This window comes from Neltuma alba, unplaced genomic scaffold (assembly GCF_004799145.2).
Source record: "Neltuma alba isolate B1F8T4 unplaced genomic scaffold, ASM479914v2 tig00003139_pilon, whole genome shotgun sequence".
In the NCBI taxonomy this organism is placed as follows: Eukaryota; Viridiplantae; Streptophyta; class Magnoliopsida; order Fabales; family Fabaceae; genus Neltuma; species Neltuma alba.
Window position 1 is genome coordinate 1 of NW_021633157.1, and position 27,609 is coordinate 27,609.

A 27,609-nucleotide genomic window follows, 5' to 3' on the forward strand; every position below is an offset into this window, starting at 1 on the left:
TACGAGTCATCCGCATCCACTCTAAACACCCGAGCTTCCCACTCATCGTCCTAGGGCTTCCTTGTTTCAGAAGAGATAAATTGTAGCGATCTCGTAGATCATGCTCAACTTTTATGCGTGTGTACATATTCCACGGTTTTTATTCTCAAACAATATATATATATATATATATATATGCGCGTCCGGGGACTATTTGTGATTGATATATAGGTTGGAGTCATTATTAGTTTTCTGGTATTTCGATCACTCATCTCAATTAGTGATACAGCCACAGCTTATGGCATCTCATAGTTTAGTTATCAGTGTGGTATAGATATTAGTACAAGTTAAAGGGTTCTTTAATTTCAGGTCTGCTTACCTCCTTCACTCATTAGCTTCATTATTGTCAGTTTCATGTAGCTACTGTCATGTGCATCAGCATGCATGCATGTGTCTGGTCTTGTTGTATATATCATCATCTCCGGTCGATATATCAATTCTTTTTCGTCCTTTTTCTTCGTTCATCATCTTATTCTCATAAATTAATCTTTCATTCTCTTAATAGGTGTTCTCCTTGTAATAATTGCGAACAAAGACGTACGGGAGAAGGCTAGGTTTCATAAGTAATTAAAAAAGGATTATAAATATGATGGGCAAGAGAAAAATTGAGTCACCACATGCTTAATTGGCTGATGAGGATCAATGTTGAATGAAAATGACATGCATGGCTGTGGGGGAAAGTGTATACGATATCATTACTGCTAAATTAAAATTGTGTGTTGTATTCCCAATAAAAGGATCTTCGAGAAAAGCGTCAATTGATTTATAAAAGTTTATACTGAAATAAAAGACATTGGTGCTTTGATATAAATTTGCAGGCTAAACATCAATAATATATATTGATTTTCAAGATACGGCGGAGTTTATATGTGGACGTGCGTGGTCGTAGTTATTATTGTTGTTGGATGGATACAATAAGAGGAGAAAATTAAAAAGTTGAACAAGGCGTTGACCTTAATAAATTGATTCCTACTTAATGAAAAGAAGCCAATCAATCCAGACAAACAAAGCAGTCCAATCTGAACTAGTCTAGTTTGCGTATATGAGCTAGCCAATTTAAATAATTAACTGGCGGGGTGGTGTGTCTATGATCTATCCCTTGCGATTTGGGGGCAGGGTAGGGATGCTTTGTTCGTTTCGAAAGAAGTTGGAAGGATCAACGTCGGTCTTAATTCGAACCAACCTGTCGAAGTTGTCCTCGAAATACTCCCCCCCCATAAACTCTGCCTTCTTGGTAGCTGTTCTTACCGTTGTTGTTGATGCCCAGGTCAAGATCCTTATAGTTGAAGAATGCTCCTCTAGGGTTCTTGGACACAAACGGAGTCATGTGCTTGTGAAGTTTTCTTGTCAGCTCTATGTAGTGATCTGCTACCTCTCTTTCCCAGCCTCATTCCAGTTCGCTTGATATTGCACCTGTTGTTATATTAGAAGGACAAACTATGTGTGAGACGATTATTGCGTATTTACATATACGTGTGTGGTGTGGGTGGATGTGCGTCATAAAATTGATTCAAAGGCATTTATATACCTTCCACAAATTCCCAGCACGATGAGGGAAAGCGGTTGCGGAGGCCGGAATTTCAGCCATTCGTCCGCCATAAGGATTGAAATATAGAATTGTGTCCTCCAATTCTATCATCTTCTTCCATATCCCCTCCAAACCTTGTTTCGGAATAGGTTCCTTCACATAGTCAGACTTCCTTTTCAAGTAATTCAGTGACTGAGGCGTCCTATCAAGTAAAATCTCAGCCGGTTCTGTAATATTAATGTTTGTCCAAAACAACACCGATTGAAGCCAGCTCGTTTCTATGCAATCTGATTGCTTCAAACCCAATTCAGGAAAGCTCTCGTTCATGATAGAAGAAGCCTTTTGGAGTCACCAAGGAACAAGGCTATGAAGGTGACCCTCACAGTCTTTGTCCCATTTTCAGTACCATTGACCACGTCGATGATAGCCCTAATGAAAAGGTCATTATCAATACTAGGGGCAACATGCTGCCACTTGTGCAGTATCTCTGTGGCATTCTGCTCCAGGGTCCTAGCAACTTGGAAAACGGTGACCACCTCCGGGACTCGAACCAGCTTCAATGTGTAGGATACCACAACTCCAAAGCTGGCTCCCCCGCCACCTCTAATGGCCCAGAATAGATCTTCACCCATAGATTTTCTATCGAGTAATCTTCCATGAACGTCCACTATCTGTGCATCAATGACTTGATCCACCGAGAGACCATATTTTCTCATCATATTCCCGTACCCACCACCACTTATATGTCCTCCCACACCAACCGTGGGACAAACCCCAGCAGGGAAGCCATGGGTTTTACTCTTCTCATCAGCGATTCTGTAGTAGACTTCACCGAGAATCGCTCCGGCTTGAACGGAAGCCGTCTCGCTGTCTATGTCAACCTGGATGGATCGGAGATTGAACATGTCAAGGATGAAGAAGGGGAGCTGAGCTCTGTAGGAGACACCCTCATAATCGTGACCTCCGCTTCGGATTTTCATGAGCAGGTTGTGCTTTTGAGCACATATAACGGCGGCCTGGACGTGGGAGACATGTAAGGCGGTAAGTATAAGGTATGGTTTTCGGGTATCGGAGTTGTTGAAACGGAGGTTTCTGATGTAGGCTTCTAGAACGGAGGAGAAAGAGGCATTGCTCGGGATGAAATGGCTGAGGTTATGGGGTGAGAGGGTTCGGAATGGTTTACCAGGCAACGGATGAAAGTATTGCGAGAGGAAGAAGGAGAGGAAGAAGCAGAGGCTTGTGAAGCGAGGGAAAGAAGCACAAGAAGGGAAAGTAATGAGAGTAATGGTAGTATTGCTGAACGACCCATGTTTAATTTGATGGGATTGGGGATAATCCGATAACCCATGGGGCAATCTGTAGTGAAATTTATAGAGATCTGCTGGTGATAAACAATATGTTACTACCTCCGGTCCTAATTATAAGACCCAGTTGACTAATTTGAGGAGATTAAAGAAGTAAGTTAAGTTAGTTATTTGTAACAAATAAGTGTTGCCATTCCTAAAAAATCCTTGCTAATTAAGTGTGTTGGTTAGAATTATCATTATTAGAAGGACTATCTTGGAAAAAATGCATAAATATGAGAGACAAAATGGATTGGGTCTTATAATTAGGACCAAACTAAAAGTAGGACCAAATATCAAACGGTTGTCTTATATTAAGGATCGGAGGTAGTATTATAAAAAAAAAGAAGAAGATGATCATTTATAAATTATAACTATGCTCCCAAATTGACCAAGAACAGATTACGTACAGGATTTGCATTGATGCAGAGAATACATGATTAAAACATTTTTATACTTTGATTTGGGAGGGACGGCGAGGGGGTGTGGAGGTTTGTGTGAAAACGTACGCCAACAGCAACGATACTGTGTTGTGAATTCCAATAGCTTAATGTTACACCCTTCATGGCTTTGGATTCACTGCCAAAAACTAAAGACCACAGACTCTCCAGAGTTAAGGGTCCATCATAATAATGAGCATATTACTAACCTTAGCCTCGCCACTCAGTTTTTTTTTTTTTTTTTTTGCACTAAAGCATATGTATACTTTTATTAGAGGCAATCGTATTCGAGACACTGTCAGGCACTAAATATGGACACCTTTTCAGTAGAGATTCGAACTTTGATTCACCATTTTATTCACTAGACTACTACCCCCGCTCCTCTAGACCCACTCCTGTTGGTAGCCTCACCTCTCAGATCTACTTCTCCTATTGTGTCTCTCTTTCTTGTCTTTACATTATACATATTTACATCTAATAATAATGGGTATATAATTATGATAATAATCTTTTAAATAAATAAGAACAACTTTTTTTTTCGGTAATATTTAGCCATGATGATTATTATATCATTAGCAGGCAGTAATAATCACCAAGTCTAATATCATCGCGTTCTTTTCCATATCCCATTAATTATTTCCCAGTGAAGCAGATAGCTTCTCCAGGGCGCCGTCTTCATTTTCGTAGAGCAACATTTTATGAATATAAAAATAAAATATGCGTTACTTTCCATTAAGCATATCCATTTACAGTCAGATGCTTTTATTGCACAATTAATAATAATAATAATATAATAATAATAATAATAATAATAATAATAATAATAATAATAATACAGCATATATCATGTATCCCATTTGAGTTGATTATATTGACATCTTTACGTTTCATCGTCAAAAATAGACTGGAATTAAAAATATATATTCACACATCAATAAATAATAGATTAACATTACTTGTTATAATTCTTGTCCAAATAATATTAATTTCGTTGCCAATCTCTCCATCTCGTATCGTTGAATATCGGGAGGCTTGCACAAGAAGTCATATCCTATTTTATTTAATACGACTAAATCACCGTTTTAGTAAACGCTTTCAATTCGGATGCCTTACACAATTGTAGCAAAAAGAAAAATCAAAAGAAAAGAATGGCCAGCGTCATCACTTTGATCAGCATACATACATTTTGATGAATCCGTCATCTTTATTTCGTTGAATTCTGAGATCTAGCGCCTCCAGATACTCAGACGCAATATATTAAAATTGATCTTTTCGTTATTAGCAGCTTCATCATGATGGATATATAAGGAACAAGTTATAACTTACAATAATTGTCCATATGTACGTCTCTTTTAGGTGTTGTCCATGCATGTTTGGTCCTATATGAAAAATCAAAGACGACATGTTTGATATTTTTTCTTTTCTTGGAATCCTCATAACTGATACACATCTAATATGAATTGTACTGCGTTGCGTACTAGATCGAGGGTATAAGCCAAGCGTGAATATTCATTTATGGCTTCTTCCCACACTTGGTTTCTTTGATTAGCTTGTTGCAGGCTTTGCAAATAGTCTCAAGCGCGCAATATATATATATATATATATATATCTATGTATATAATATTCATCTTATCCTATTTATAAGTCACTTTTAACACGTTTCACATGGATTAAAAAAACATTAAATTTCATTAATTCTTACTCTTCTCATCCTATTTATAAGTCACTTCTAACATGTTTCACACATATAAAGAAAAACTTTAAATTTCATTAACTCTCATTTAAAATTCAACAACTTTTTAACTTTATCCTTAGTTAATATACATTATACTTCATGTAAACAAAATTAAGACAATAATAAATGAATGGTAAAATTATACGTCTATGTAAAACATTTCTTAGTACCCTATAATATGACCAAAAAATATTCTTTATTTGCCCCATAAATAGGACCAGAAGAGTATTTAAAATTCAACTGCTTTTAAATTTTATTCTTATTTAATATATATTATACCTCAGAAAAAAGTCAATATAATAACAAATGAAGGATAAAATTATATATCCAGATAAAAAATTTCTCTCAATACTTTATAAATAGAACAAAAAATGTTTTATTTCTTTATCCTATAAATAGGGCAGAGAAGTAATTACAAACATGGGCTGTAAACACATTAAATTAGAAATGAACGAACTCAAAGTCATGGTCAAGTAATGAGAATAACAGAAGGAGGCGTTTCTGTGACTAGCCAGCAACGAAGCCAAAACGAGTGTCAACGGCTCTTAACCCACCATTTCGCCATACATATCTTGTCATATCAAAATGACACACCTCTTATTTCTCATGCTTTATTGCTTTCAAACTCTCACCTCGATTTTAGAGTGAAAGCACAATTGAAACTTTGAGCTAGTTTGCGTGCCTCTATGAGTTATTGCCTCGAAATTTCTCTACATTTTTACGTGATTGAGCAGTCTTCCATGGCTCCAACAACCCCTGCGTCCATTGAATGATCTAGCCACACATTACCATTTGGTCTTAAGTCGGCTTTCCAAGCAATCCTTAGCCCAGAAAATAGATTCAAGACTTTGTACCGGTAAAATCTCTGTTCCAGCAGGCACGAGGAGTAATCAGATGCTACTGAGCTTCAATTTAGGCAGCTAGCTGTGTATAAATAAGAAAAGTAGCTAATCTCATCATATGTGAGCCAAATCCAAAATGAAGCCTCCAAACTCTTACGTTTCTGTTGCTTTTGTTGTTTTAATTTCGTTTGCGCTGGCATCATCATCATCCCCTCATGAAGACTTCCTCCAATGTCTTTACCTTCATTCCCCAAACGCCACCTCTTTCTCTAAGCTCGTCTTCACCACAACCAACTCCTCTTACTCATCCCTTTTACACTTTTCCATTCACAATCTCAGATTCTCATCCGACACAACTCCTAAACCCCTTGTCATAGTCACACCTCTCCGACCATCTCATATTCAAGCTTCCATCTTTTGCACCCAACGTCATGGATTACAGATTCGAACCAGAAGTGGCGGCCACGACTATGAGGGCCTCTCCTACGTCTCCCACCACCTTCCGTTCATCGTCCTCGATCTCATCAACCTTAACTCAGTCCAGGTGGACCGACACAGTGCTACTGCATGGGTCCAATCTGGGGCTACTGTTGGTCAAGTTTACTACCAGATTGCCCAGAAAACTAAATCCCTGGCCTTCCCTGCGGGTGTGTGCACCACTATTGGTGTCGGTGGCCACTTTAGCGGAGGAGGTTATGGCTTCTTGATGTGCAAATATGGTCTTGCCGCTGATAATATAATTGATGCCCATATAATTGATGCAAAAGGAAGGCTTCTTGATAGAGAATCCATGGGCGCAGACCTGTTTTGGGCCATCAGAGGAGGGGGTGGAGCCAGCTTCGGAGTTATTACTGCATGGAAGATAAGGTTAGTTTCTGTACCGCCAAGCGTGACGGTTTTCAGAGTTCCAAGGACATTAGAACAAAATGCGACCAAGCTTGTTCACACCTGGCAATCCGTCGGAAGCAAGCTTGATAAGGACCTGTTCATCAGGGTCATATTGCAGAGGGTGAATGTGAACAACAGGACAACCATACAAGCTTCATTTGAGTCTATGTTTCTGGGAAGTGAGGGAAAGCTGCTTCCTTTGATGCAGGACATGTTCCCCGAACTGGGCTTGGTGAGGGAAGATTGTGTTGAGATGAGCTGGATTGAGTCAATCCTTTACTTTGCCAATTTCTCAAGTGGTTCCCCTCTTGAAGTTTTGCTCAACAGAACTGATCTAACTAATGGTCTGTTTTTCAAGGCGAAATCGGATTATGTGAGAGAAGCCATTCCAGAAGATGGTTTAGAAGGGGTATGGACAATGTTTTATGAACAAGAAGCAGAGTTTGCCATTATGATACTAAATCCTTATGGAGGAAGAATGGATGAGATTCCGGAGGATGAGATTCCATTCCCGCACAGATTCGGGAACCTGTACAAAATTCAACATGAGGTGTACTGGCTGGAGGAAGGGAATGAAGCAGAAGAAAGGCATATTAATTGGATTAGAAGATTATATGCTTATATGGTACCATTTGTTTCCAAGTCTCCCAGAGCCGCATATCTGAATTAGAGATCTTGATATAGGGGTTAATAAAAACAATGGTCATACCGGCTACGACCAAGCCAGCATTTGGGGATCCAAATATTTCAAAAACAACTTCAAGAGGTTGGCATACGTGAAGACTAACGTTGATCCTCTTAACTTCTTCAGGAACGAGCAAAGCATACCTTCTTTAATACCCAGCCACTAGAGGGTATATCACATTGCATGCTCGCTCCATTGAGCACTAATCCCTGGACCATCATATGTTTAATTAGTTAGATTATTCGTTTTACCTTCTTACTGCCATGTTGATTTTTCCGTAATTGCATTCCGTCTGTGTCACCACAGTTTGTCTCTGTTTTACCTTGGTTCCATAATATTGTTAGTTACATTTGACCGAAATGATTAGGCTCATGGAATTTTGCGTGTTAATATCCTAGATTTACCTTCATGGAGATTTGAGTTGAGAAAGGTCTCAATCTTTTTCCCCATATGAATTCAATATTACCTCCCCCAATTCAGATTTGAATTTTGTGGTGTAGGGTAATTTTTTCATGTGATTTTGTGTTTATAAAATCCCACCACGCCTGCACACAAGAAGAAAACGAAGAGGCCAAACGACATTTGTTCTCCCATGATCACATCACGAATAGTTGTTTAACGCCATTTAAATCTTCCTTCAAGACTTTCTTTAAAATGCTCTATTATTCTGGTGGACCCTTCTTTAAATTTCACAGGAGGAGGATTTTGTGGATTCTCACATGACAGTTCTATGAACACAAGCCAAGATTATCACTCAAGCAAAGCCTCAAAAGAAAAATTTAACATTTAAAATATGATCAGATATTGGTACATGAAAAAGAATAAACTTTGAATGTCACCATAAGCAAAAATAATTAATTTAAAACCAATGAAAGAATTTCTCAAACGCCTCAACAGCATCAATTACAAACTTCTTCACAGAATTCTTAGGACGAGTTCTTGTTGGTCTTGTAACGGTAGAGAATCCTCCTCTTCTTGTTCGATGTGTTCTCAATAGTGAGGACAATCTTTCCAGGTTCATTATTCGTGAAAACGTTTCTAACAGGCCCTTCTTTTGAGCCCATCTTCTTCCCTTTCTGAACTATGACTATATAAGAACCCTCATCGATGGGAACAAATTCCTCCCTGTAATTCACCTCCCAACCCAACACAGTCAAATCCCAAAACGACGTTTTTCTTGGGTAAACAGCAGACATTTTTATCTATGATGTTCCTGTTTCTAAACCTAAATTGAAAGAATGTGTACACAAGTTGGTACTACCTCTAATGCGGGAATTTCAATGGTTACTGTTGATCCAGCCTTGAGAGTAATTTCAGAAACAGAGCCATCTTGGGCAGAAAATTCAGAGTCGTTTTTCCTCTCGAAACCACCGTAGTTAACAGGGATCTCCTCAATAGGAATGTACCTGTTTTCAAGAAATGAAGATAAAATCGATTCTGAGTTCAGAGTGAAGGGCATTTCAGTTTTGTCTTCCGCAGACCTTTGAAAAATCTCCTGTATAACTATGATACTTGGAAGTCCAATTTATTCGAATTTCATCATTTCACGTGAACTAAACTCTTCACGAGATTGAAAGAATATCACAATTGGGATTAACAGAGTGATGAAAAAGTTATTTGGATGAGGCTGATGGTGATGTTCGAATCAAGTAAACGTTGTTTTAGTTTTAGTCAACTTGATAAAGAATGGGATAACAGACATACTTGAGCGGGGTTTCGGTGACCTTCGCAGGATGAGCAACCACAAATTTGCTCTTTGTTCTTTGTGTTAAGAAAGGAGATAGAAGGGCATTGAGAGCATAGTACCAGAAAGGCACATTGATGAAAATCTACAAACACAAACACAAGCGCAATGCTCAGTTATTCTGATCAACTAGAGACAGGAACACACAGATTGGTCATTGAATATGACTGACAAACTTACATTTTTGGCAACCATTTCAGGGTAGTTGTCCTGCAAAATGGCAAGAGCTTGCTTCGTGGCAACTCGGATCTCCTTTTTGGCCGGACCAGGGGAGTTCTTAAGATCATTGATCTGAAGCAAGGAAGAAACACCTCCGGGCTTCATGTTCAACTTCTGAATACCCTCCTCCATCAACTTCAACCTCCATCTCAAGAACTCAATTCGCTTCTCCTCAGTCCCAAATGTCTTATGGTACATGTCTTGGCTGTCGAACACCCCAAAAATGTTGTAGCACGCGGGATGACCGTCGCGATCCACGCCGTTCATGTAAGCAGCGGATCTCAGATCGGAGCCAAAATCCTCGTCAAGAATGGAATCGATATTGGATTCCTTGCGCCATTTAAGCGTCTTGGTCAGCATGTCGAAAGCTTCATTGACTTTGAACTCCCTAGCCCTCAAGAACTTGAGGAGAACAACGTCAACACCCTTTGCTCCTTGGCTGGGCAAGAGAGGTACTCCCCACAGAGAAATACCCTTGTGGTGGATTTCCACCGGTTCAACTCTGTTACCGTCATGAGCGTCAGCAGCATCCTTTTCTTGCCTGGGGAACAGAGTGCTTCCGGCGATGGCTTCTTGGAGCTTAGATTTGAGTTGGTTCAAGGCGTTTCTCTCGAAGTCTTTGAGATCAGAAGGGAAGTTGCTTTCTTCCTTGTAAGAGGAGCTCTTGAGGACCGTTGGGGGTTGGGAATCGGTGGGAGGTGGTGGCTGTTGTTCAACAAGCGCCTCAGCGGGGTGGGGTTGTTCTCTAGTCATGGCGAGGACTTGGGGGACAGAGAGGGAGAGGAGAAAAGGAAGAAAATGGAATGAAGTAGCATGGATTGTGCCATTGTGGGGAGTGGGTGGGAAGAAAGATATAATGAGGCTGTTGGCTTGTGAAGAATATGAAAGGAAAAGGAGGAGCAACGGCCACAAAGCAGGATGCAGCCGCTGTAATAGGGTGACATGGGCATCCCGAGAGAAATGCCACTCTGGAAAGCAACCATTGTATATTACGAGTATATTATACTCCTCCGGTCCTAATTATAAGACCCAATTGACTTATTTGAGGAGATTAAGGAAGTAAGTTAAGTTGGTTATTTATAATAAATAAGTGTTGTCATTCCTAAAATATCCTTGCTAATTAAGTATATTGGCTAAAACTATCATTATTAGAAGGATTATCTTAGAAAAAAATGCATAAATATAAGAGACAAAATAGATTGGGTCTTATAATTAGGACCAAATAAAAAGTCAAATTGGGTCTTATAATAAGGACCGGAGGAGTATTATATTATAAATGCCTCTCACTCACTTTTTAGTCAACAACGCAACGGTCCAACAAATATGAAATAACATAAGAGTAAAAACAATAAAAAATAATGGGACTATAAAAAAAACTAGTCAAGTTTTCCAGAAAGGATATTGATTCATATTTATTCATACAATAAAAATATTTTTGTTAGACGAAACTCAAAATTATTCATTAAACAGACAAATAGAGAAAGAGTATAAACTTAAAACAAATATAGTGACGATGAAGACGAGTACAAATCTAGGCAAATATGAGCATTTGGATGACAACACAATGAGAGCTTGAAATAGCATGGATTTAGATGCGATGAACACAAATCTTGACTTCATGAGCATAGATCTGGATGGATGTGCACATATTTAGATGGTGTGAGTATGGATCTCTACCTGACAATTATGGAGAAGTTGATGAACCTAGAGAAGATGACGAGTATAGAGAAGATGATGTGCTATAAAGGATGCGAGCATCATGAAGAGGTTACAATACAAAGGAGAAGAGTATGAAAAAAAGAATTAGTATCAAGGTTACTGGTGAATGAAGCATAGAAAGGAAATTATGAGAGAACTTAGAGAGAGTATGAGAGAATGAAATTTGGTTTAGAAGAGGCAGCCACAAAATGAAGCAGGTTCATCTTTTAGGTTTTAAATCACCTTTTGAAAGCTTATAAATATTATTTTTTTAAAAAAAAGATTTTGAAAACTTTTTACATCAGTTGTGAGATTGTAGGAAATCGGTCTAAAAACTTTTAAATATGATTTTTTTAAAAATATATTTTAAATGCTTTTTACGCCAGTTTTATATATGCTGAATCGGTTTAAAAATCTATCGATATTTACAAAAATGCTACCGGTCACATTTTGTATACTGTTGCCGCCATAAATGATATAGATTAGACGGTGTAGAAATGGTTTTTTCTAGTAGTGGAAACACCAAGACATCCTATTCAATTTTTGTGTCTTCTTACCATTCATCGGCGAGGCTTGCCAAATTTGTTAATTGTTATTGTCTTGTTCTTATTAAATTCATTTGTGCTAAAACGCGCAAAATATGCGGGGAGTAGTCTAGGAAATTAATGAAGTTGAATTTATCTGACAACGAAAAAACATCTTAGGATTTAAAAAAGATGAGATAATGTCCAATTTTATTCCGGAACTAGGAGCTATGAGTATTGAGAAATTTTTTTAATAGCAATGTTATTTCAAAAATGTAAAAAACGCAGCTATGTTATCCTACCATTTGAGATGTTTATTGTGACTGTTAAATTTGACTGGCATCACCACTATTATGTTCCACCTAATCCCTTCTGTTCTCCCCTCTCATCTGATGAACCACCACGGATTGTCTCTCACTCTTGATTCTTTTCATACTCAGACCATGCTTTCCTCCTCAGGTTTAGCTATCAATCTCTCTCGCCCCTCTGCCACTGCCTCCCGCCTCCCCGCCGCCAAAGTCGGCTTCTTCTTAAATGAAACCAACATGGGGACGCCACATGAAAGGGAAGACGTGGATGATAATGAAAAGAAGTTTTGTTTAAGACTTGTGTTTGACACTTAGGTTGCTTAGCAACTAGCCTGTGTTGAGAGTACAACATATTGTCCCCGCAACTATTAATCCTGAAAAAAGATTTGAAATGGAAAGCATGGAAGTGGAAGGCAGTAATTGTGGTGGTAGGTGGGAGATGTCAGGGGGTGCTTTTTTTTGGGGGGGGGGGGGGACAATAAATTTGAAAAAGATCAAGATCAACCATCCCCTGCATATAAAATCAGTCTGATTTCTTTTCCTTGCTCATCAGATCCGGCTATTCACCAAGCTGATTATTTCGCACATTTCGTCCTTTGAGTCTTGGCAGGAAAAGAATTACAAGCATGTTATCATTAGTAGCTAATCTAATGCCTATGGCTCTTTGAAAACCAGTCTCATAAAACGTTCCGGGATGACATATCTGATGACATTAAAGTTTTGAACTTTTGAGAACTCCGCTCTTATTTCTCCGTCATGAGCCTTTGAACGTGTCAACAATGAGCAAAAACATAACGTTTTAGGATGTTGTGAGTTTCATGGCCCCCGGATCTATACAGAAAAGACGGGTTTCTCACAAAGTAATAGAAGCAGAGAAATTTAATGCCTCACTCGCGGCTGACAATGGAAGATCCTTTACCATTCAATGTCGGCCATTCCTTCTAAACATCAAAAGTGAGAAGGGCGAGATAGATTGATAGGTAAGCTTGAGAAGGGAAGCATGCTGAGGGTGTGAGAAGAATATGAGAGAGAATCGACCGCGATTCATCAGAAAGAGAGGGGGGCAAAGGAATGGACTGGGTGGAACATAGTAGCGACTGCCACCTAAGATGCTAGTCAACATTTTAAAAGGTGTGTATAACATTGCTACATTTTTCATATTTTTGGGATAATATTGTTTTTTGACAAACTTTGGGATACCCACGGTTTCCAATTGAATACTTCCGAAGCAAAATTTAATCTTAGCCCTAAAGAAAAAGAAGATGTTTCGCATAAATTTCGTGGAAGTGGAGGTTTAGCCACTGCCTGGCTGACCCTGCCGTACCACTTCATTATTCACATTCCTTTGTTAATTAGGTCCACCACGTGATTCCCCCTCATTCTCTCTCTTCTTCATTCCCTTCTCTCTCTCCACTTTGCCCCTTTTACACAATTCCCCCTCACTTCCGCAAACTGTTATTCAGTTTTCAGTCCGCAGAAACAAAATATATAAATGATTACGAGCATTAATTTAACGGATCCAGCGTGATTATATTTTACTATTCTTTCACTTAATTCACTTTTTGCTTTTCATTGTGTTCACATAATTTTAATTCGATGGCCATGAGATGATGGATCTAATTATAACTTTGTTTTTTCCCGACAGAATGGCAATGACCAGATTTCTGGTAATTACGGTTGCCGTGGGGAATAGGAATTCCACGGGAAAAAAAAGAAAAGAAAAGAAGAGGAAGACAACAAAAGGGTTCATCCTCAGAAGATGTTATGTGGATTTCTATTCCGTGACTCAAGCGTATCTCCTCCAACCTCAAACGTTTTGAAATGGAAAGAATAAATAAAAACAATATAGAATGGAAAATTGATATGCGTGGTATGACATAAATTTTGGTGAAAAATATGCCGTGAAATCTATTTAGATATTTAATAAATAAAAAATTAATTTCCTTTCTTTTTGGGTGGGTAAGTGTTGCACGCACACACACACACACAGATATATATATCCAAACACTTTCTATTTAAATCTCAAAAAGTCCAACACCGAATTTAATTAACGTAATAAAATAAGACGTCAATTGATTGTTGAGATGCAGACGCGTTTGGCTCTCCGCCACACATACATTGCAGATTACCTTTATTCTTTCGTTTTCTTTGGGGGATAAGGGCAAATTAATTAACGAGTAGATGATGAGAATAAGAGAGTACCGTGATAGATGAGTTTGGAGGCATTTGGTACGAGGGAAAATAAGAGAAGGGGAGGAAAAATTTTAACAAGCTCAATTTAAAAAATTAAAAAATAGGGTTAAAAATTTTTAATTAATTTTTATTATTCTTTTATATTACTTCTTGCCTTTATTAAAATTTAATTTCAAAACCCCACTTCTTTAATTTTTTAAAAATAGAGCTTATTAAGATATTCCTTCGCCTCTCCTTCCCTCCATTTCCCTCGTAGCAAACCGTGGGTATATATAAATATTTGGTAAAATGAGGGGTGGGACATTAAACGTCCACTACCGTTCCAAGTTGTGCCCTTGAAAATGACGCTAAAGAATATTCTTCCATTCGATCTAGTGAAGGAGTCCAAAACGGTCATCTGGCCGCCACTACTAACTAATAACAAGGTCTTGCCATATATACTTTACTAATCCCAGTCAATATCCATCTGCCTCCTCACTTCCATCTCATTCATCCATCTCTCTCCACATCCATATGGCTCTGCATCTGCTCTTCATCTCTCTACTTCCACTGGCGGCATTGGCATCTCCTAATTGTAACTCCACTTGTGGAAACATCACAATCTCTCCTCCCTTCGGAATGAATGAACCCCGCTGCTACCACAACGAGTGGTTTGAGATCAATTGCTCGCAAGACTCTGCTGGAATTCACAAGCCATATCTCAAGAAGATTCGACTGGAGGTCACCAAATTCGATTACAGCTCCTGCAAGGTCTGGGTCAACAACCCTATATACTCATGGCACTGCAAAATCCCCGCCACACGTGGCGGCGCAAATGTAAGTCTTCCCCTAAATATGACTGCCAGTCCTTTTGCTTACTCTCGGGAGGACAACGTTTTTCTGGGTGCGGGCTGCGACACACAAGCTCTTCTTCTGCAAGGCTCCCACGACGGCGTTTTCGGCGGCTGCGTCTCCATTTGCAGCAGCGTCAACCTCAATCATTCCGCAATTGGAGGTTGCCTGGGCCAGTATTGCTGCACCGCTTCCCTGCCTAGGGGTCTGTCGGAATATAATCCCAGAATTGAACACGTGGCAGGAAATCATGGCGATTGCAGTTATGCTCTTATTGTTGAAGACAAGGGCCAAAACGATTGGGGCAGCAGGATTCTCAGTTCGTTAAGTCATTCGAGTAGCGTTCCTGCAGTGCTCGAATATTATAGCGCCTGCAATGTCTCTGATATTTTGTCTTCCGAGGCGCTAAACTCGCCTCTCGCACCTCAGTGCGCTAGTCCTCTGTTCCCCGGCGCCAATCCTTGTGGTTCTACAGGTCCGTACTATGTGTTTGGATAAACCCATTTTTCTTACTCATTGATATTCTGGTGCTTTTTAATTGTCACAGAAGGATTTTGGTTTCTTTTTATTTGTGGTAACTTGTACTCTTTCTAATGTTTTATTTTTAACTCTGTCTTTATTAATTAAGGGAGATAAGTATAAAGATTAAAAAAATAAATGTGTAAAAAAAATATACTAACATTTAATGAGGATAAAAATATAAGATTTTATATATTTAATAATTTTTTTAATATGTAAAAAACTGTTACAAGTAACGATTGCAAAAAGATCAGAATGGTGCTCAAAACGTACAACTTAGTTCGGTTTTTCAACTTTCAGGTGGGCGAGGCAACTCGAGATCCAAATCTCAAAGCTTGTCGGTGATAGGTACGCATATTATTCATGTGAATGTACTAAATTCTCCTTCCAGTGACTTTCAGTCTAGAAATGATTGCATACTTTGATCCGTCTACGGTTACTCATCTTTTAAAACAACGTCTGGAAATTAGTTGGCTAGGATTAGTTTCTTTCTGTTTTCTTTGTTAAACATTAAAGTTACTCTCATTAAAAGTCATGTTAAAGAAGTCTGATTAATTATTTTGAAAAGAGAAAATTTAGTGGTGAATCATGGCACGCTACACGACAATTCTCGCGAGGCGGCTCTTTTTGCTTGACAAACGTGTCACACGATTAGACTGATTGGAATATTAGTTCCAACCCAATTAACAGCTCTCATTCATGTGGACTTTTTTTTTTACCAGAACATTCATGTGGACTTTCCTGCATCCAATGTGCCTACTTTTCATATTTAAATGAAACTTGTCTATTGTCTGTCTGTGTTGGAAAGTAATTTTTTTGGGAGGGGAATATATTCATCAAATGTGTCTTGCACATGAAAAGAATTTTTACAACAAAGTGGCCTAAGTTTAGACATGCAACTAGTTTCATGACTCATAATATATAAGCATTAAATTTGGATCACCTATATAGATATAGATGGTGTAGATTAAATTTTTTTGTGCTTTTTTTGAATTTTTTTTTCTTTCAATGCATGTATAATCCAAAATAAAAATAATCTTTTGAATGATAATTTTTCAAAAATATTTTTTAATCTAGAAATCATTAGTTAAAAATTTTAAATCTAAATCATTGAAACTATATTCAAATGGTGTAAATCTCACTGTGATGAAGAGTACCATAGTACTCATCATTGCCATGAGCACCAAAACTAACTCTGTTTAGGCATAATCTTTTGCAAAGTTCTTTAATTTCTATGTGCCAGATAGTTTCAGTGCTTATCACAGTGGTAATAATCAAATCTTGACTATTCAAATTTAATATGGACGGCCAAGATTTAATATTTAATATAAGTGTTTCTTAAAAAATATTTTTCTTTTAATAGGTACGTAATCCAAAATAAATGCAATATTTTAATTGTAAGTTTTTCAAAACAAATTTTTTATTTAAAATTTACTAGTTGAAAATTTTAAATCTAGAATATTAAAACTAATTTTGAATGATTTAGATTTCATCATGGTGATGGGAATCATAGTGCTCATCACTGCGACAAGCATCAAAACTGGTTTTGTCATATAAAGACTGCTTACATTGATGAATTTTGACTCCGTTGCAAAGGAATTATCAACATTTTGGTCCTCACTTGAGAAGAAGAAGTTTTTAGAATAGCATATCATAGTCATCAATATCACAAGAGTCATGTGTATATGGAACCAACGTATTGATAATTCTCTGCATAAATCCAAATGTCATTCTCCCTATAATTCTTTCATGGGGTCTGCTTTGTTTTGTAAAATGATTATCTAAAACACTCGAAAGTTAGTTCTGAAATTATTTTAGTTGTTTATTTCAATTAAAGATATTCCACACTCTTTTTAATTAAATTTGAGTTCGCCTTGTCCTAAAACAATTTAAGAAGTTGGAGTCCATTTGTTTGTTTCATTTTGAAAATTTTATTTGAAATAAATAAACGGCATAGGTCAAAAAAATTTCTTTACCCATTTTTTCAAAGAAAAAAGTATAATTAAAATGGGGAGAGAATTTTTTTTGGGACTTGTATTGATAAAGATGATCAAGGAGTTATACTTTCCCATATAGTCTTGTGGTAGGCCCTGTTCCTGGTCAGAAATACAATGAAATCACCTTTCCTATTCTTTCCCCCGACCCCGCCATTAGGAAAGATGTTCACTTCTTAAAATATCTAGGCCGGAACAGGGGAAGGGGGCAGATTTATCCCCATCGGAGCAAGAGCAATAATAATGTTTTATAATGCTACAGTAGCACTTGTGTGTTTGTATTTGACGCTCTATTAGTAACCGCATGTACTTACATATATGTCTATAGGGGTGGTTTTCTCGAGCCTAGTATCCGTTGTTTTCCTGGTGGGCGTGTGGATCCAATACAAAATCTTCAGGAAAAGCAGAATAAACAAACGAAAAGAGAAGTACTTCAAACAAAACGGCGGCTTGCTGTTGCAACGGAGCTCGTTAAATGGCGACGTCAGCTTCGACAAAACCAAACTGTTCGGCTCCAAGGACCTCGAAAAAGCCACCGACCGCTTCAACGTTAATAGAGTGCTGGGAAAGGGAGGCCAGGGCACTGTTTACAAGGGCATGCTCGCCGACGGTCAAATTGTTGCCGTCAAGAAACTCAGACTCCAAGGAAATGTTGAAGAATTCATCAACGAAGTGGTTATTCTTTCTCAGATTAACCACAGAAACGTGGTGAGGTTGTTAGGGTTTTGCCTGGAGACACAAGTTCCTCTGCTGGTTTATGAATTCATTCCAAACGGTAACCTCTACGAGCACCTGCACGAACAAAATGAGGAGATCTCAATGACGTGGGACGCTCGTTTAAGAATTGCCGGCGAAGTTGCGGGAGCTCTGTTCTACTTGCACTCGGCTGCTTCGCGGCCCATTTACCATAGAGACATCAAATCAACTAACATACTGTTGGATGACAAGTTGAGAGCAAAGGTTGCTGATTTTGGAACCTCAAGAATGCTGTCTATGGAAAAGACTCACATCACGACTCAAGTTCAGGGAACTTTTGGGTATTTGGATCCTGAGTATTTCCACACGAGTCAATTCACCGACAAGAGTGATGTGTACAGCTTTGGGGTTGTTCTGGTTGAACTGCTGACAGGTCAAGTTCCAATATCATGTGGAAGGCCACAGGAAGCTCAGAGTCTGGCTTCGTATTTCATAATGTGCATGCATGAAGGGCGTTTATGTGAGATTGTGGACCCCAGAATCACGGAGGAGGCGAAAGAAGATATCACGGCGGTGGCACACCTGGCAAGAAGATGCTTGAGCTTGAATGGGAGGACGAGGCCGAGCATGAGAGAAGTGACTGCGGAATTAGAAGGGATTCAGAGACTGAGAAGCAGGTCGTGTAATATGGACCCACAAATTTACGAGGAAATTGAGTTGGGGGCAGCATTGGAAGGCTGCCAGATTTGGGGTGCAGATTACGCGTCATCCGCATCCACTCTAAACACCGCAGCTTCCCACTCATCGTCCCAGGGCTTCCTTGTTTCGGAAGACAGATAAATTGTAGTGATCTCGAAGATCATGCTCAACTTTTATGCGTGTGTACATATTCCACGGTTTTTATTCTAAAAGCATATATATATATATATATATATATGAGTCCGGGGACTATTTGTGATTGATATATAGGTTGGAGTCATTATTAGTTTTCTGGTATTTCGATCACTCATGTCAATTTAGTGATATAGCTTATGGCATCTCATAGTTGACTTATCAGTGTGTATAGATATTAGTGCCCTCTAGCTTTCACTCATCCAAGTTAAAGGGTTCCTTAATTTCAGGTCTGCGTTACCTCCTTCACTCATCAGCTTCATTATTGTCAGTCACCTGTGTTTCATGCAGCACTACTGTCATGTCCATCAGCATGCATGCGTGTGTTTGGTTTTGTTGTGTATATCATCATCTTCGGTCAATATATCAATTCTTTTTCGTCCTTTTTCTTCGTCCATCTTTATTCTCATAAATTAATCTTTCATTTTCTTAATAGGTGTTCTCCTTGTAATAATTGCGAACAAAGACGTACGGGAGAAGGCTAGGTTTCATAAGCAATTAAAAAAGGATTATAAATATGATGGGCAAGAGAAATTGAGTCACCACATGCTTAATTGGCTGATGAGGATCAATGTTGAATGAAAATGACATGCATGGTTGTGGGGGAAAGTGTACACGATATCATTACTGCTAAATTAAATAATTAATTTTCATTTTTCATTTACTTAGAATGACAAATATTTGTGGAAGAACTGTACCATATAACAATTTTGATGTGGCTGGCACGCGTATGGAGATGGCTCATCAGAAAACAAGCCCCCCATGATCTATGAATGTGACACATAATTTCACACTCCTTTAATTTTTATGCACTAGTATGTTGCATGATTATTTAATTTGTCAGTGGAGTTAAATGTAGTGTGTGTGTGTATCTTCCTCCTGTAGCCAGCTCATCAACCTGGTTCTCCCTATTCCTCTACCCTCATCCTCATGCCCAGTCTGATTCTCTCTTCAAACCCTAGATCCCTAGTCCTCATCTTCTCCCCTTAATTTCTCCTTCACTGCTTCAATCGCACCATGAATTAATCATATCGTCCTTTTTTTTATTTTGTTTTAAAGGCGCATGTTCAATTCAGCAATCCCTGGAATCCAAAATTTATTATAATTCGAATTTGAGATCATCTATTTTCGTGTCTGACATGCTTTAAGGGATATACACGCAAGAATATATTAATAACCAAAGTATTAATGTGTTAAACGAGTCCATGTGTCAAATTCTGATTGGAGATTCGATCATAACGCGAAAAATTGGTAGGTGTATACACGACACACACACACACACACTCGAGTGAAGCTTATAGGATAATTTAATAATAAATGGGTTTGTGTGTGTGTGTTGTATTCCAATAAAAGGATATATTCGAGAAAAGCGTCAATCGATTTATAAAAGTTATACTGAAATAAAAGACATGGATGCTTTGATATAAATTTGCAGGCGACACATCAATAATATATATTGATTTTACAAGATATGGCGGAGTTTATATGTGGACGTACGTGGTCGTAGTTATTATTGTTGGGGATGGATACAATAAGGGGAGAAATTAAAAAGTTGAACAAGGCTTAACATAGCAATCTGTTGACCTTAATATATTTATTCCTACTTAATGAAAAGAAGCCAATCAATCCAGACAAACAAAGCAGTCCAATCTGAACTAGTCTAGTTTGCGTATATGAGCTAGCTAATTTAAATAATTAACAGGCGGGGCGGTGTGTCCATGATCTATCCCTTGCGATTTTGGGGCAGAGTAGGGATGCTTTGTTCGTTTCGAAAGAAGTTGGAAGGATCAACGTCGGTCTTAATTCGAACCAACCTGTCGAAGTTGTCCTCGAAATACTCCACCCCATAAACTCTGCCTTCTTGGTAGCTGTTCTTACCGTTGTGGTTGATGCCCAGGTCAAGATCCTTATAGTTGAAGAATGCTCCTCTAGGGTTCTTGGACACAAACGGAGTCATGTGCTTGTGAAGTTTTCTTGTCAGCTCTATGTAGTGATCTGCTACCTCTTTCCCGCCTCATTCCAGTTCGCTTGATATTGCACCTGTTGTTATCAGAGAAGGACAAACTTGTGTGAGACGATTATTGCGTATTTACATATATGTGTGTGTGTGTGTGTGGTGGGTGTGCGTCATAAAATTGATTCAAAGGCATTTATATACCTTCCACAAATTCCCAGCACGATGAGGGAAAGCGGTTTGCGGAGGCCGGAATTTCAGCCATTCGTCCGCCATAAGGATTGAAATATAGAATTGTGTCCTCCAATTCTATCATCTTCTTCCATATCCCCTCCAAATCTTGTTTCGGAATAGGTTCCTTCACATAGTCAGACTTCCTTTTCAAGTAATTCAGTGACTGAGGCGTCCTATCAAGTAAAATCTCAGCCGGTTCTGTAATATTAATGTTTGTCCAAAACAACACCGATTGAAGCCAGCTCGTTTCTATGCAATCTGATTGCTTCAAACCCAATTCAGGAAAGCTCTCGTTCACGATAGAAAGAAGCCTTTTGGAGTCACCAAGGAACATGGCTATGAAGGTGACCCTCACAGTCTTTGTCCCATTTTCAGTACCATTGACCACGTCGATGATAGCCCTTATGAAAAGGTCATTATCAATACTAGGGGCAACATGCTGCCACTTGTACAGTATCTCTGTGGCATTCTGCTCCAGGGTCCTAGCAACTTGGAAAACAGTGACCACCTCCGGGACTCGAACCAGCTTCAATGTGTAGGATACCACAACTCCAAAGCTAGCTCCCCCGCCACCTCTAATGGCCCAGAATAGATCTTCATCCATAGATTTTCTATCGAGTAATCTTCCATGAACGTCCACTATCTGTGCATCAGTGACGTGATCCACGGAGAGACCATATTTTCTCATCATATTCCCGTACCCACCACCACTTATATGTCCTCCCACACCAACCGTGGGACAACCCCAGCAGGGAAGCCATGGGTTTTACTCTTCTCAGCGATTCTGTAGTAGACTTCACCGAGAATCGCTCCGCTTGAACGGAAGCCGTCTCGCTGTCTATGTCAACCTGGATGGATCGGAGATTGAACATGTCAAGGATGAAGAAGGGGAGCTGAGCTCTGTAGGAGACACCCTCATAATCGTGACCTCCGCTTCGGATTTTCATGAGCAGGTTGTGCTTTTGAGCACATATAACGGCGGCCTGGACATGGGAGACATGTAAGGCGGTAAGTATAAGGTATGGTTTTCGGGTATAGGAGTTGTTGAAACGGAGGTTTCTGATGTAGGCTTCTAGAACGGAGGAGAAAGAGGCATTGCTCGGGATGAAAATGGCTGAGGTTATGGGGTGAGAGGGTTCGGAATGGTTTACCAGGCAACGGACGAAAGTATTGCGAGAGGAAGAAGGAGAGGAAGAAGCAGAGGTTTGTGAAGGGAGGGAAAGAAGCACAAGAAGGGAAAGTAATGAGAGTAATGGTAGTATCGCTGAACGACCCATGTTTAATTTGATGGGATTGGGGATAATCCATGGGGCAATCTGTATTGGAATTTATAGAGATCTGCGGGTGATGAACAATATGTTATTAAAAAAAAAAAAAGAAGATGATCATTTATAAATTATAAGCTATTTCCCAAACTGACCAACAACAGATTACGTAGCAGGATTATGCATTGACCTGCGACTACATGATTAAAACATTTTTATACTTTAATTTGGGAGGGACGGCGAGGGGTGTGGAGGTTTGTGTGAAAACGTACGCCAACAGCAACAGATACTGTGTTGTGAATTCCAATAGCTTAATGTCACACCCTTTATGGCTTTGGATTCACTGCCAAAAACTAAAGATCACAGACTCTCCAGAGTTGAAGGGTCGTTCATAATAATGAGCATATTATTAACCTTAGCCTCGCCTCTCAGATTTGCTTCTCCTATTGTCCACTCTCTTTCTCGTCTTTACATTATACATCTTTACATCTAATAATGGGTATATAATTATGATAATAAATCTTTAAATAAATAAGAACAACTTTTTTGTCTGGTAATATTTAGGGATGATTGTTATATCATTAGCAGGCAGTAATACTCACCAAGTCTAATACCATCGCGTTTTTTTCCATATCCCATTAATTATTTCCCGGTGAAACAGCTAGCTCCTCCAGGTCGCCGTCTTCATTTTCGTAGAACAACATTTTATGAATATAAAAATAAAATCTGCGTTACTTTCCATTAAGCATATCCATTTACAGTCAGATGCTTTTATTGCATAATATATCGTCAATTATTATTATTATTATTAATACACTATATATCATGTGTCCCATTTGAGTTGATTATATTGACATCTTTACGTTTCATCGTCAAAAATAGACTGGAATTAAAAAATATTCACACATCAATAAATAATAGATTAGCATTACTTGTTATAATTCTTGTCCATATATATAATTTCGTTGCCAATCTCTCCATCTCGTATCATTGAATATCGGAAGGCTTGCACAAGAAGTCATATCCTATTTTATTTCATACGACCAAATCACCGTTTTAGTAAACGCTCTCAATTTGAATGCCTTGCACAGTTGTAGCAAAAAGAAAAATCAAAAGAAAAGAATGGCTAGCATCATCACTTTGATCAGCATACGTACATTTTAATGAATCCGTCATCTTTATGTCATTGAATTCTGAGATCTATCGCCTCCAGATATACAGACGCAATATATTAAAATTGATCTTTTCATTAGCAGCTTCATGATGATGGATAAGGAACAAGTTATAACTCACAATAATTGTCAAATTAAGCGTACTTTATTTGGACTTTTGAATTGGATAATGGATACATATCTAAATATATTCCATCACATCATCATTCATTATTGGCTTTCTGTAAACTAAATCTCATGTCAATTCTTCATTCTTCACTAATCATCGCGAGTAATTTTCCACAAATAATAAAATGATGGGCTGCTTAGAGTTTAATTTGAAAACTCTTTCCTGTTCTATATAGCCATGCAGACTGATGTCTTGGTTAAACTGATCATCTAGCTACTTGGGCATGGGCTTGAACTCACTTAGCCCAATAAGGGTTAACCAGGTAGCAGAAGTCATTAACAAACTCAACAAGTAATTAAATTAGCAATTAAAATTGCAGTCAAATTGGTATTGTGGAAGGGAGGGTCAAGTTTGGCGTGCTTATAGCGAGGGAATTCAAATCATCCATATTTACGGCTCTTTCAAGTGTTGTCCATGCGTGTTTCCTTCTATCTGAAAAATCAAAGACGACATATTTGATTTTTTTCTCTTGGAATCCTCATAACTGATGCACATCTAATATGAATTGTATTGTGTTGCAAACTAGATCGATGGTATAAGCCAAGCGTGAATATTCATATGTGGCTTCTTCCCACGCTTTGTTTTCTTTGATTAGTTTGTTACAGGTTTTGCAAATAGTCTAACATAAATCAAGAAAAACTTTAAACTTTATTGACTCTCATTTAAAATTCAACAACTTTACAACTTTATCTCTAGTTAATATGCATTTCATATAAACAAAGTTAAGACAATAATAAATGAATGGTAAAATTATACATCCATGTAAAAAAAATTTTATTGCCCTATAATATGACCAAAAAATATTCTCTCTTTGCTTTATAAATAGGACTAGAGGAGTATTTAAAATTCAAAAACTTTTCAATCTTATTCCTATTTAATATATGTTATACCTCATGTAAACAAAGTCAATATAATAACAAATGAAGGATAAAATTGTGTATCCATATAAAAAATTTCTCTCACTATCCTATAAATAGGACAAAAAAAGTCTTCTCTCTTTTGTCCTATCTAAATAGGACCCGAGAAGTAATTACAAACATGGACTGTAAACACATTTAATCAGAAATGAACGAACTCAAAGTCATGGTCAAATGATGAGAACAGAAGGAGGCATTTCTGTGATTAAACAGCAACGAAGCCAAAATGAGTGTCAATGGCTCTGACCCATTATTTCGCCATACATATCTTGTCATATCAAAATGACACGCCTCTTATTTCCCATGCTTTCAAACTCTCACCTCGATTTTAGAGTGCAAGCACAATTGAAACTTTGAGCTAGTTTGCGTGCGTCTATAAGTTATTGCCTTGAAATTTCTCTACATTTTTACGTGATTGAGCAGTCTTCCATGGCTCCAACAACCCCTGCGTGCATTGAATGATATAGCCACACATTACCATTTGGTCTTAAGTCGGCTTTCCAAGCAATTCCTTAGCCCAGAAAATAGATTCAAGACTTTGTACTGGTAAAATCTCTGTTCCAGCAGGCACGAGGAGTAATCAGATGCTACTGAGCTTCAATTTAGGCAGCCAGCTGTGTATAAATAAGAAAAGTAGCTAATCTCATCATACGTGAACCAAATCCAAAATGAAGCCTCCAAACTCTTGCGTTTCTGTTGCTTTTGTTGTTTTAATTTCGTTTGCGCTGCAATCATCATCATCCTCTCATGAAGACTTCCTCCAATGTCTTTACCTTCATTCCCCAAACGCCACCTCTTTCTCTAAGCTCGTCTTCACCACAACCAACTCCTCTTACTCATCCCTTTTACACTTTTCCATTCACAATCTCAGATTCTCATCCGACACAACTCCCAAACCCCTTGTCATAGTCACGCCTCTCCGACCATCTCATATTCAAGCTTCCATCTTTTGCTCCCAACGTCATGGATTACAGATTCGAACCAGAAGTGGCGGCCACGACTATGAGGGCCTCTCCTACGTCTCCCACCACCTTCCGTTCATCGTCCTCGATCTCATCAACCTTAACTCAGTCCAGGTGGACCGACACAGTGCTACTGCATGGGTCCAATCTGGGGCTACTGTTGGTCAAGTTTACTACCAGATTGCCCAGAAAACTAAATCCCTGGCCTTCCCTGCGGGTGTGTGCACCACTATGGGTGTCGGTGGCCACTTTAGCGGAGGAGGTTATGGCTTCTTGATGCGCAAATATGGTCTTGCTGCTGATAATATAATTGATGCCCATATAATTGATGCAAAAGGAAGGCTTCTTGATAGAGAATCCATGGGCGAAGACCTGTTTTGGGCCATCAGAGGAGGAGGTGGAGCCAGCTTCGGAGTTATTACTGCGTGGAAGATAAGGTTAGTTTCTGTACCGCCAAGCGTGACGGTTTTCAGAATTCCAAGGACATTAGAACAAAATGCGACCAAGCTTGTTCACATCTGGCAATCTGTCGGAAGCAAGCTTGATAAGGACCTGTTCATCAGGGTCATATTGCAGAGGGTGAATGTGAACAACAGGACAACCATACAAGCTTCATTTGAGTCTATGTTTTTGGGAAGTGTAGGAAAGCTGCTTCCTTTGATGCAGGACATGTTCCCCGAACTGGGCTTGGTGAGGGAAGATTGTGTTGAGATGAGCTGGATTGATTCAATCCTTTACTTTGCCAATTTCTCAAGTGGTTCCCCTCTTGAAGTTTTGCTCAACAGAACTGATCTAACTAATGGTCTGTTTTTCAAGGCGAAATCGGATTATGTGAGAAAAGCCATTCCAGAAGATGGTTTAGAAGGGATATGGACAATGTTTTATGAACAAGAAGCAGAGTTTGCCATTATGATACTAAATCCTTATGGAGGAAGAATGGATGAGATTCCGGAGGATGAGATTCCATTCCCGCATAGATTCGGGAACCTGTACAAAATTCAACATGAGGTGTACTGGCTGGAGGAAGGGAATGAAGCAGAAGAAAGGCATATTAATTGGATTAGAAGATTATATGCTTATATGGCACCATTTGTTTCCAAGTCTCCCAGAGCCGCATATCTGAATTACAGAGATCTTGATATAGGGGTCAATAACAACAATGGTCATACCGGCTACGACGAAGCCAGCATTTGGGGATCCAAATATTTCAAAAACAACTTCAAGAGGCTGGCAGACGTGAAGACTAACGTTGATCCTCTTAACTTCTTCAGGAACGAGCAAAGCATACCTTCTTTAATACCCAGCCACTAGAGGGTATATCACATTGCATGCTGGCTCCATTGAGCACTAATCCCTGGACCATCATGTGTTTAATTAGTGAGATTATTAGTTTTACCTTCTTACTGCCATTTTGATTTTTCCGTAATTGCATTCCGTCTGTGTCACCACCATTTGTCTCTGTTTTACCTTGGTTCCATAATATTGTTAGTTACATTTGACCAAAATGATTAGGCTCATGGAATTTTGCGTGTTAATATTCTAGATTTACCTTAATGGAGATTTTGAGTTGAGAAAGGTCTCAATCTTTTTCCCCATATGAAATCAATATTACCTCCCCCAATTCAGATTTGAATTTTGTGGTGTAGGGTAATTCTTTCATGTGATTTTGTGTTTATAAAATCCCACCACGCCTGCACACAAGAAGAAAACGAAGAGGCAAAGCTCCCATGGTCACATCACTAATAGTTGTTTAACGCCATTTAAATCTTCCTTCAAGACTTTCTTTAAAAAGCTCTATTATTCCGGTGGACACTTCTTT

At 38.6% G+C, this 27,609-nt stretch overlaps 3 protein-coding genes and 3 pseudogenes across 5 annotated transcripts; 3 read left to right on the top strand and 3 right to left on the bottom strand.

Annotated features, from left to right (window-relative positions):
* Positions 1-1,016: 1,016 nt before the first annotated feature.
* LOC114740406 (berberine bridge enzyme-like 8) lies at positions 1,017-2,893 on the bottom strand (annotated as a pseudogene).
* A 3,058-nt stretch (positions 2,894-5,951) lies between these two features.
* On the top strand, positions 5,952-7,668 carry LOC114740407 (berberine bridge enzyme-like 18; annotated as a pseudogene).
* Positions 7,669-8,960: 1,292 nt separating this feature from the next.
* LOC114740408 (patellin-4-like) lies at positions 8,961-10,289 on the bottom strand. The gene is made up of 2 exons (XM_028928551.1): positions 9,425-10,289; positions 8,961-9,329 (listed from the first exon to the last, which is right to left on the bottom strand). The coding sequence occupies exons 1-2, from the start codon at positions 10,214-10,216 to the stop codon at positions 9,168-9,170; spliced, it is 954 nt and encodes a 317-aa protein (XP_028784384.1). The 5' UTR covers positions 10,217-10,289; the 3' UTR covers positions 8,961-9,167.
* A 4,340-nt stretch (positions 10,290-14,629) lies between these two features.
* LOC114740404 (wall-associated receptor kinase-like 22) lies at positions 14,630-19,366 on the top strand. 3 transcript variants are annotated; one of them, XM_028928549.1, is made up of 4 exons: positions 14,630-15,492; positions 15,837-15,884; positions 17,859-19,079; positions 19,253-19,366. In XM_028928549.1, exons 1-3 carry the CDS (start codon positions 14,700-14,702, stop codon positions 19,064-19,066), a joined length of 2,049 nt encoding a protein of 682 aa, XP_028784382.1. In that variant the 5' UTR covers positions 14,630-14,699; the 3' UTR covers positions 19,067-19,079; positions 19,253-19,366. The 3 variants fall into 3 exon arrangements, with proteins under 3 accessions (XP_028784382.1, XP_028784383.1, XP_028784381.1); XM_028928550.1 differs by having other exon boundaries at positions 17,859-19,070; positions 19,244-19,366; XM_028928548.1 differs by having other exon boundaries at positions 17,859-19,364.
* A 1,110-nt stretch (positions 19,367-20,476) lies between these two features.
* LOC114740412 (berberine bridge enzyme-like 8) lies at positions 20,477-22,588 on the bottom strand (annotated as a pseudogene).
* A 2,668-nt stretch (positions 22,589-25,256) lies between these two features.
* On the top strand, positions 25,257-27,361 carry LOC114740411 (berberine bridge enzyme-like 28). Its single transcript, XM_028928554.1, has one exon. It carries the CDS (start codon positions 25,497-25,499, stop codon positions 27,099-27,101), a length of 1,605 nt encoding a protein of 534 aa, XP_028784387.1. The 5' UTR covers positions 25,257-25,496; the 3' UTR covers positions 27,102-27,361.
* The last annotated feature ends 248 nt before the right edge of the window (positions 27,362-27,609 follow it).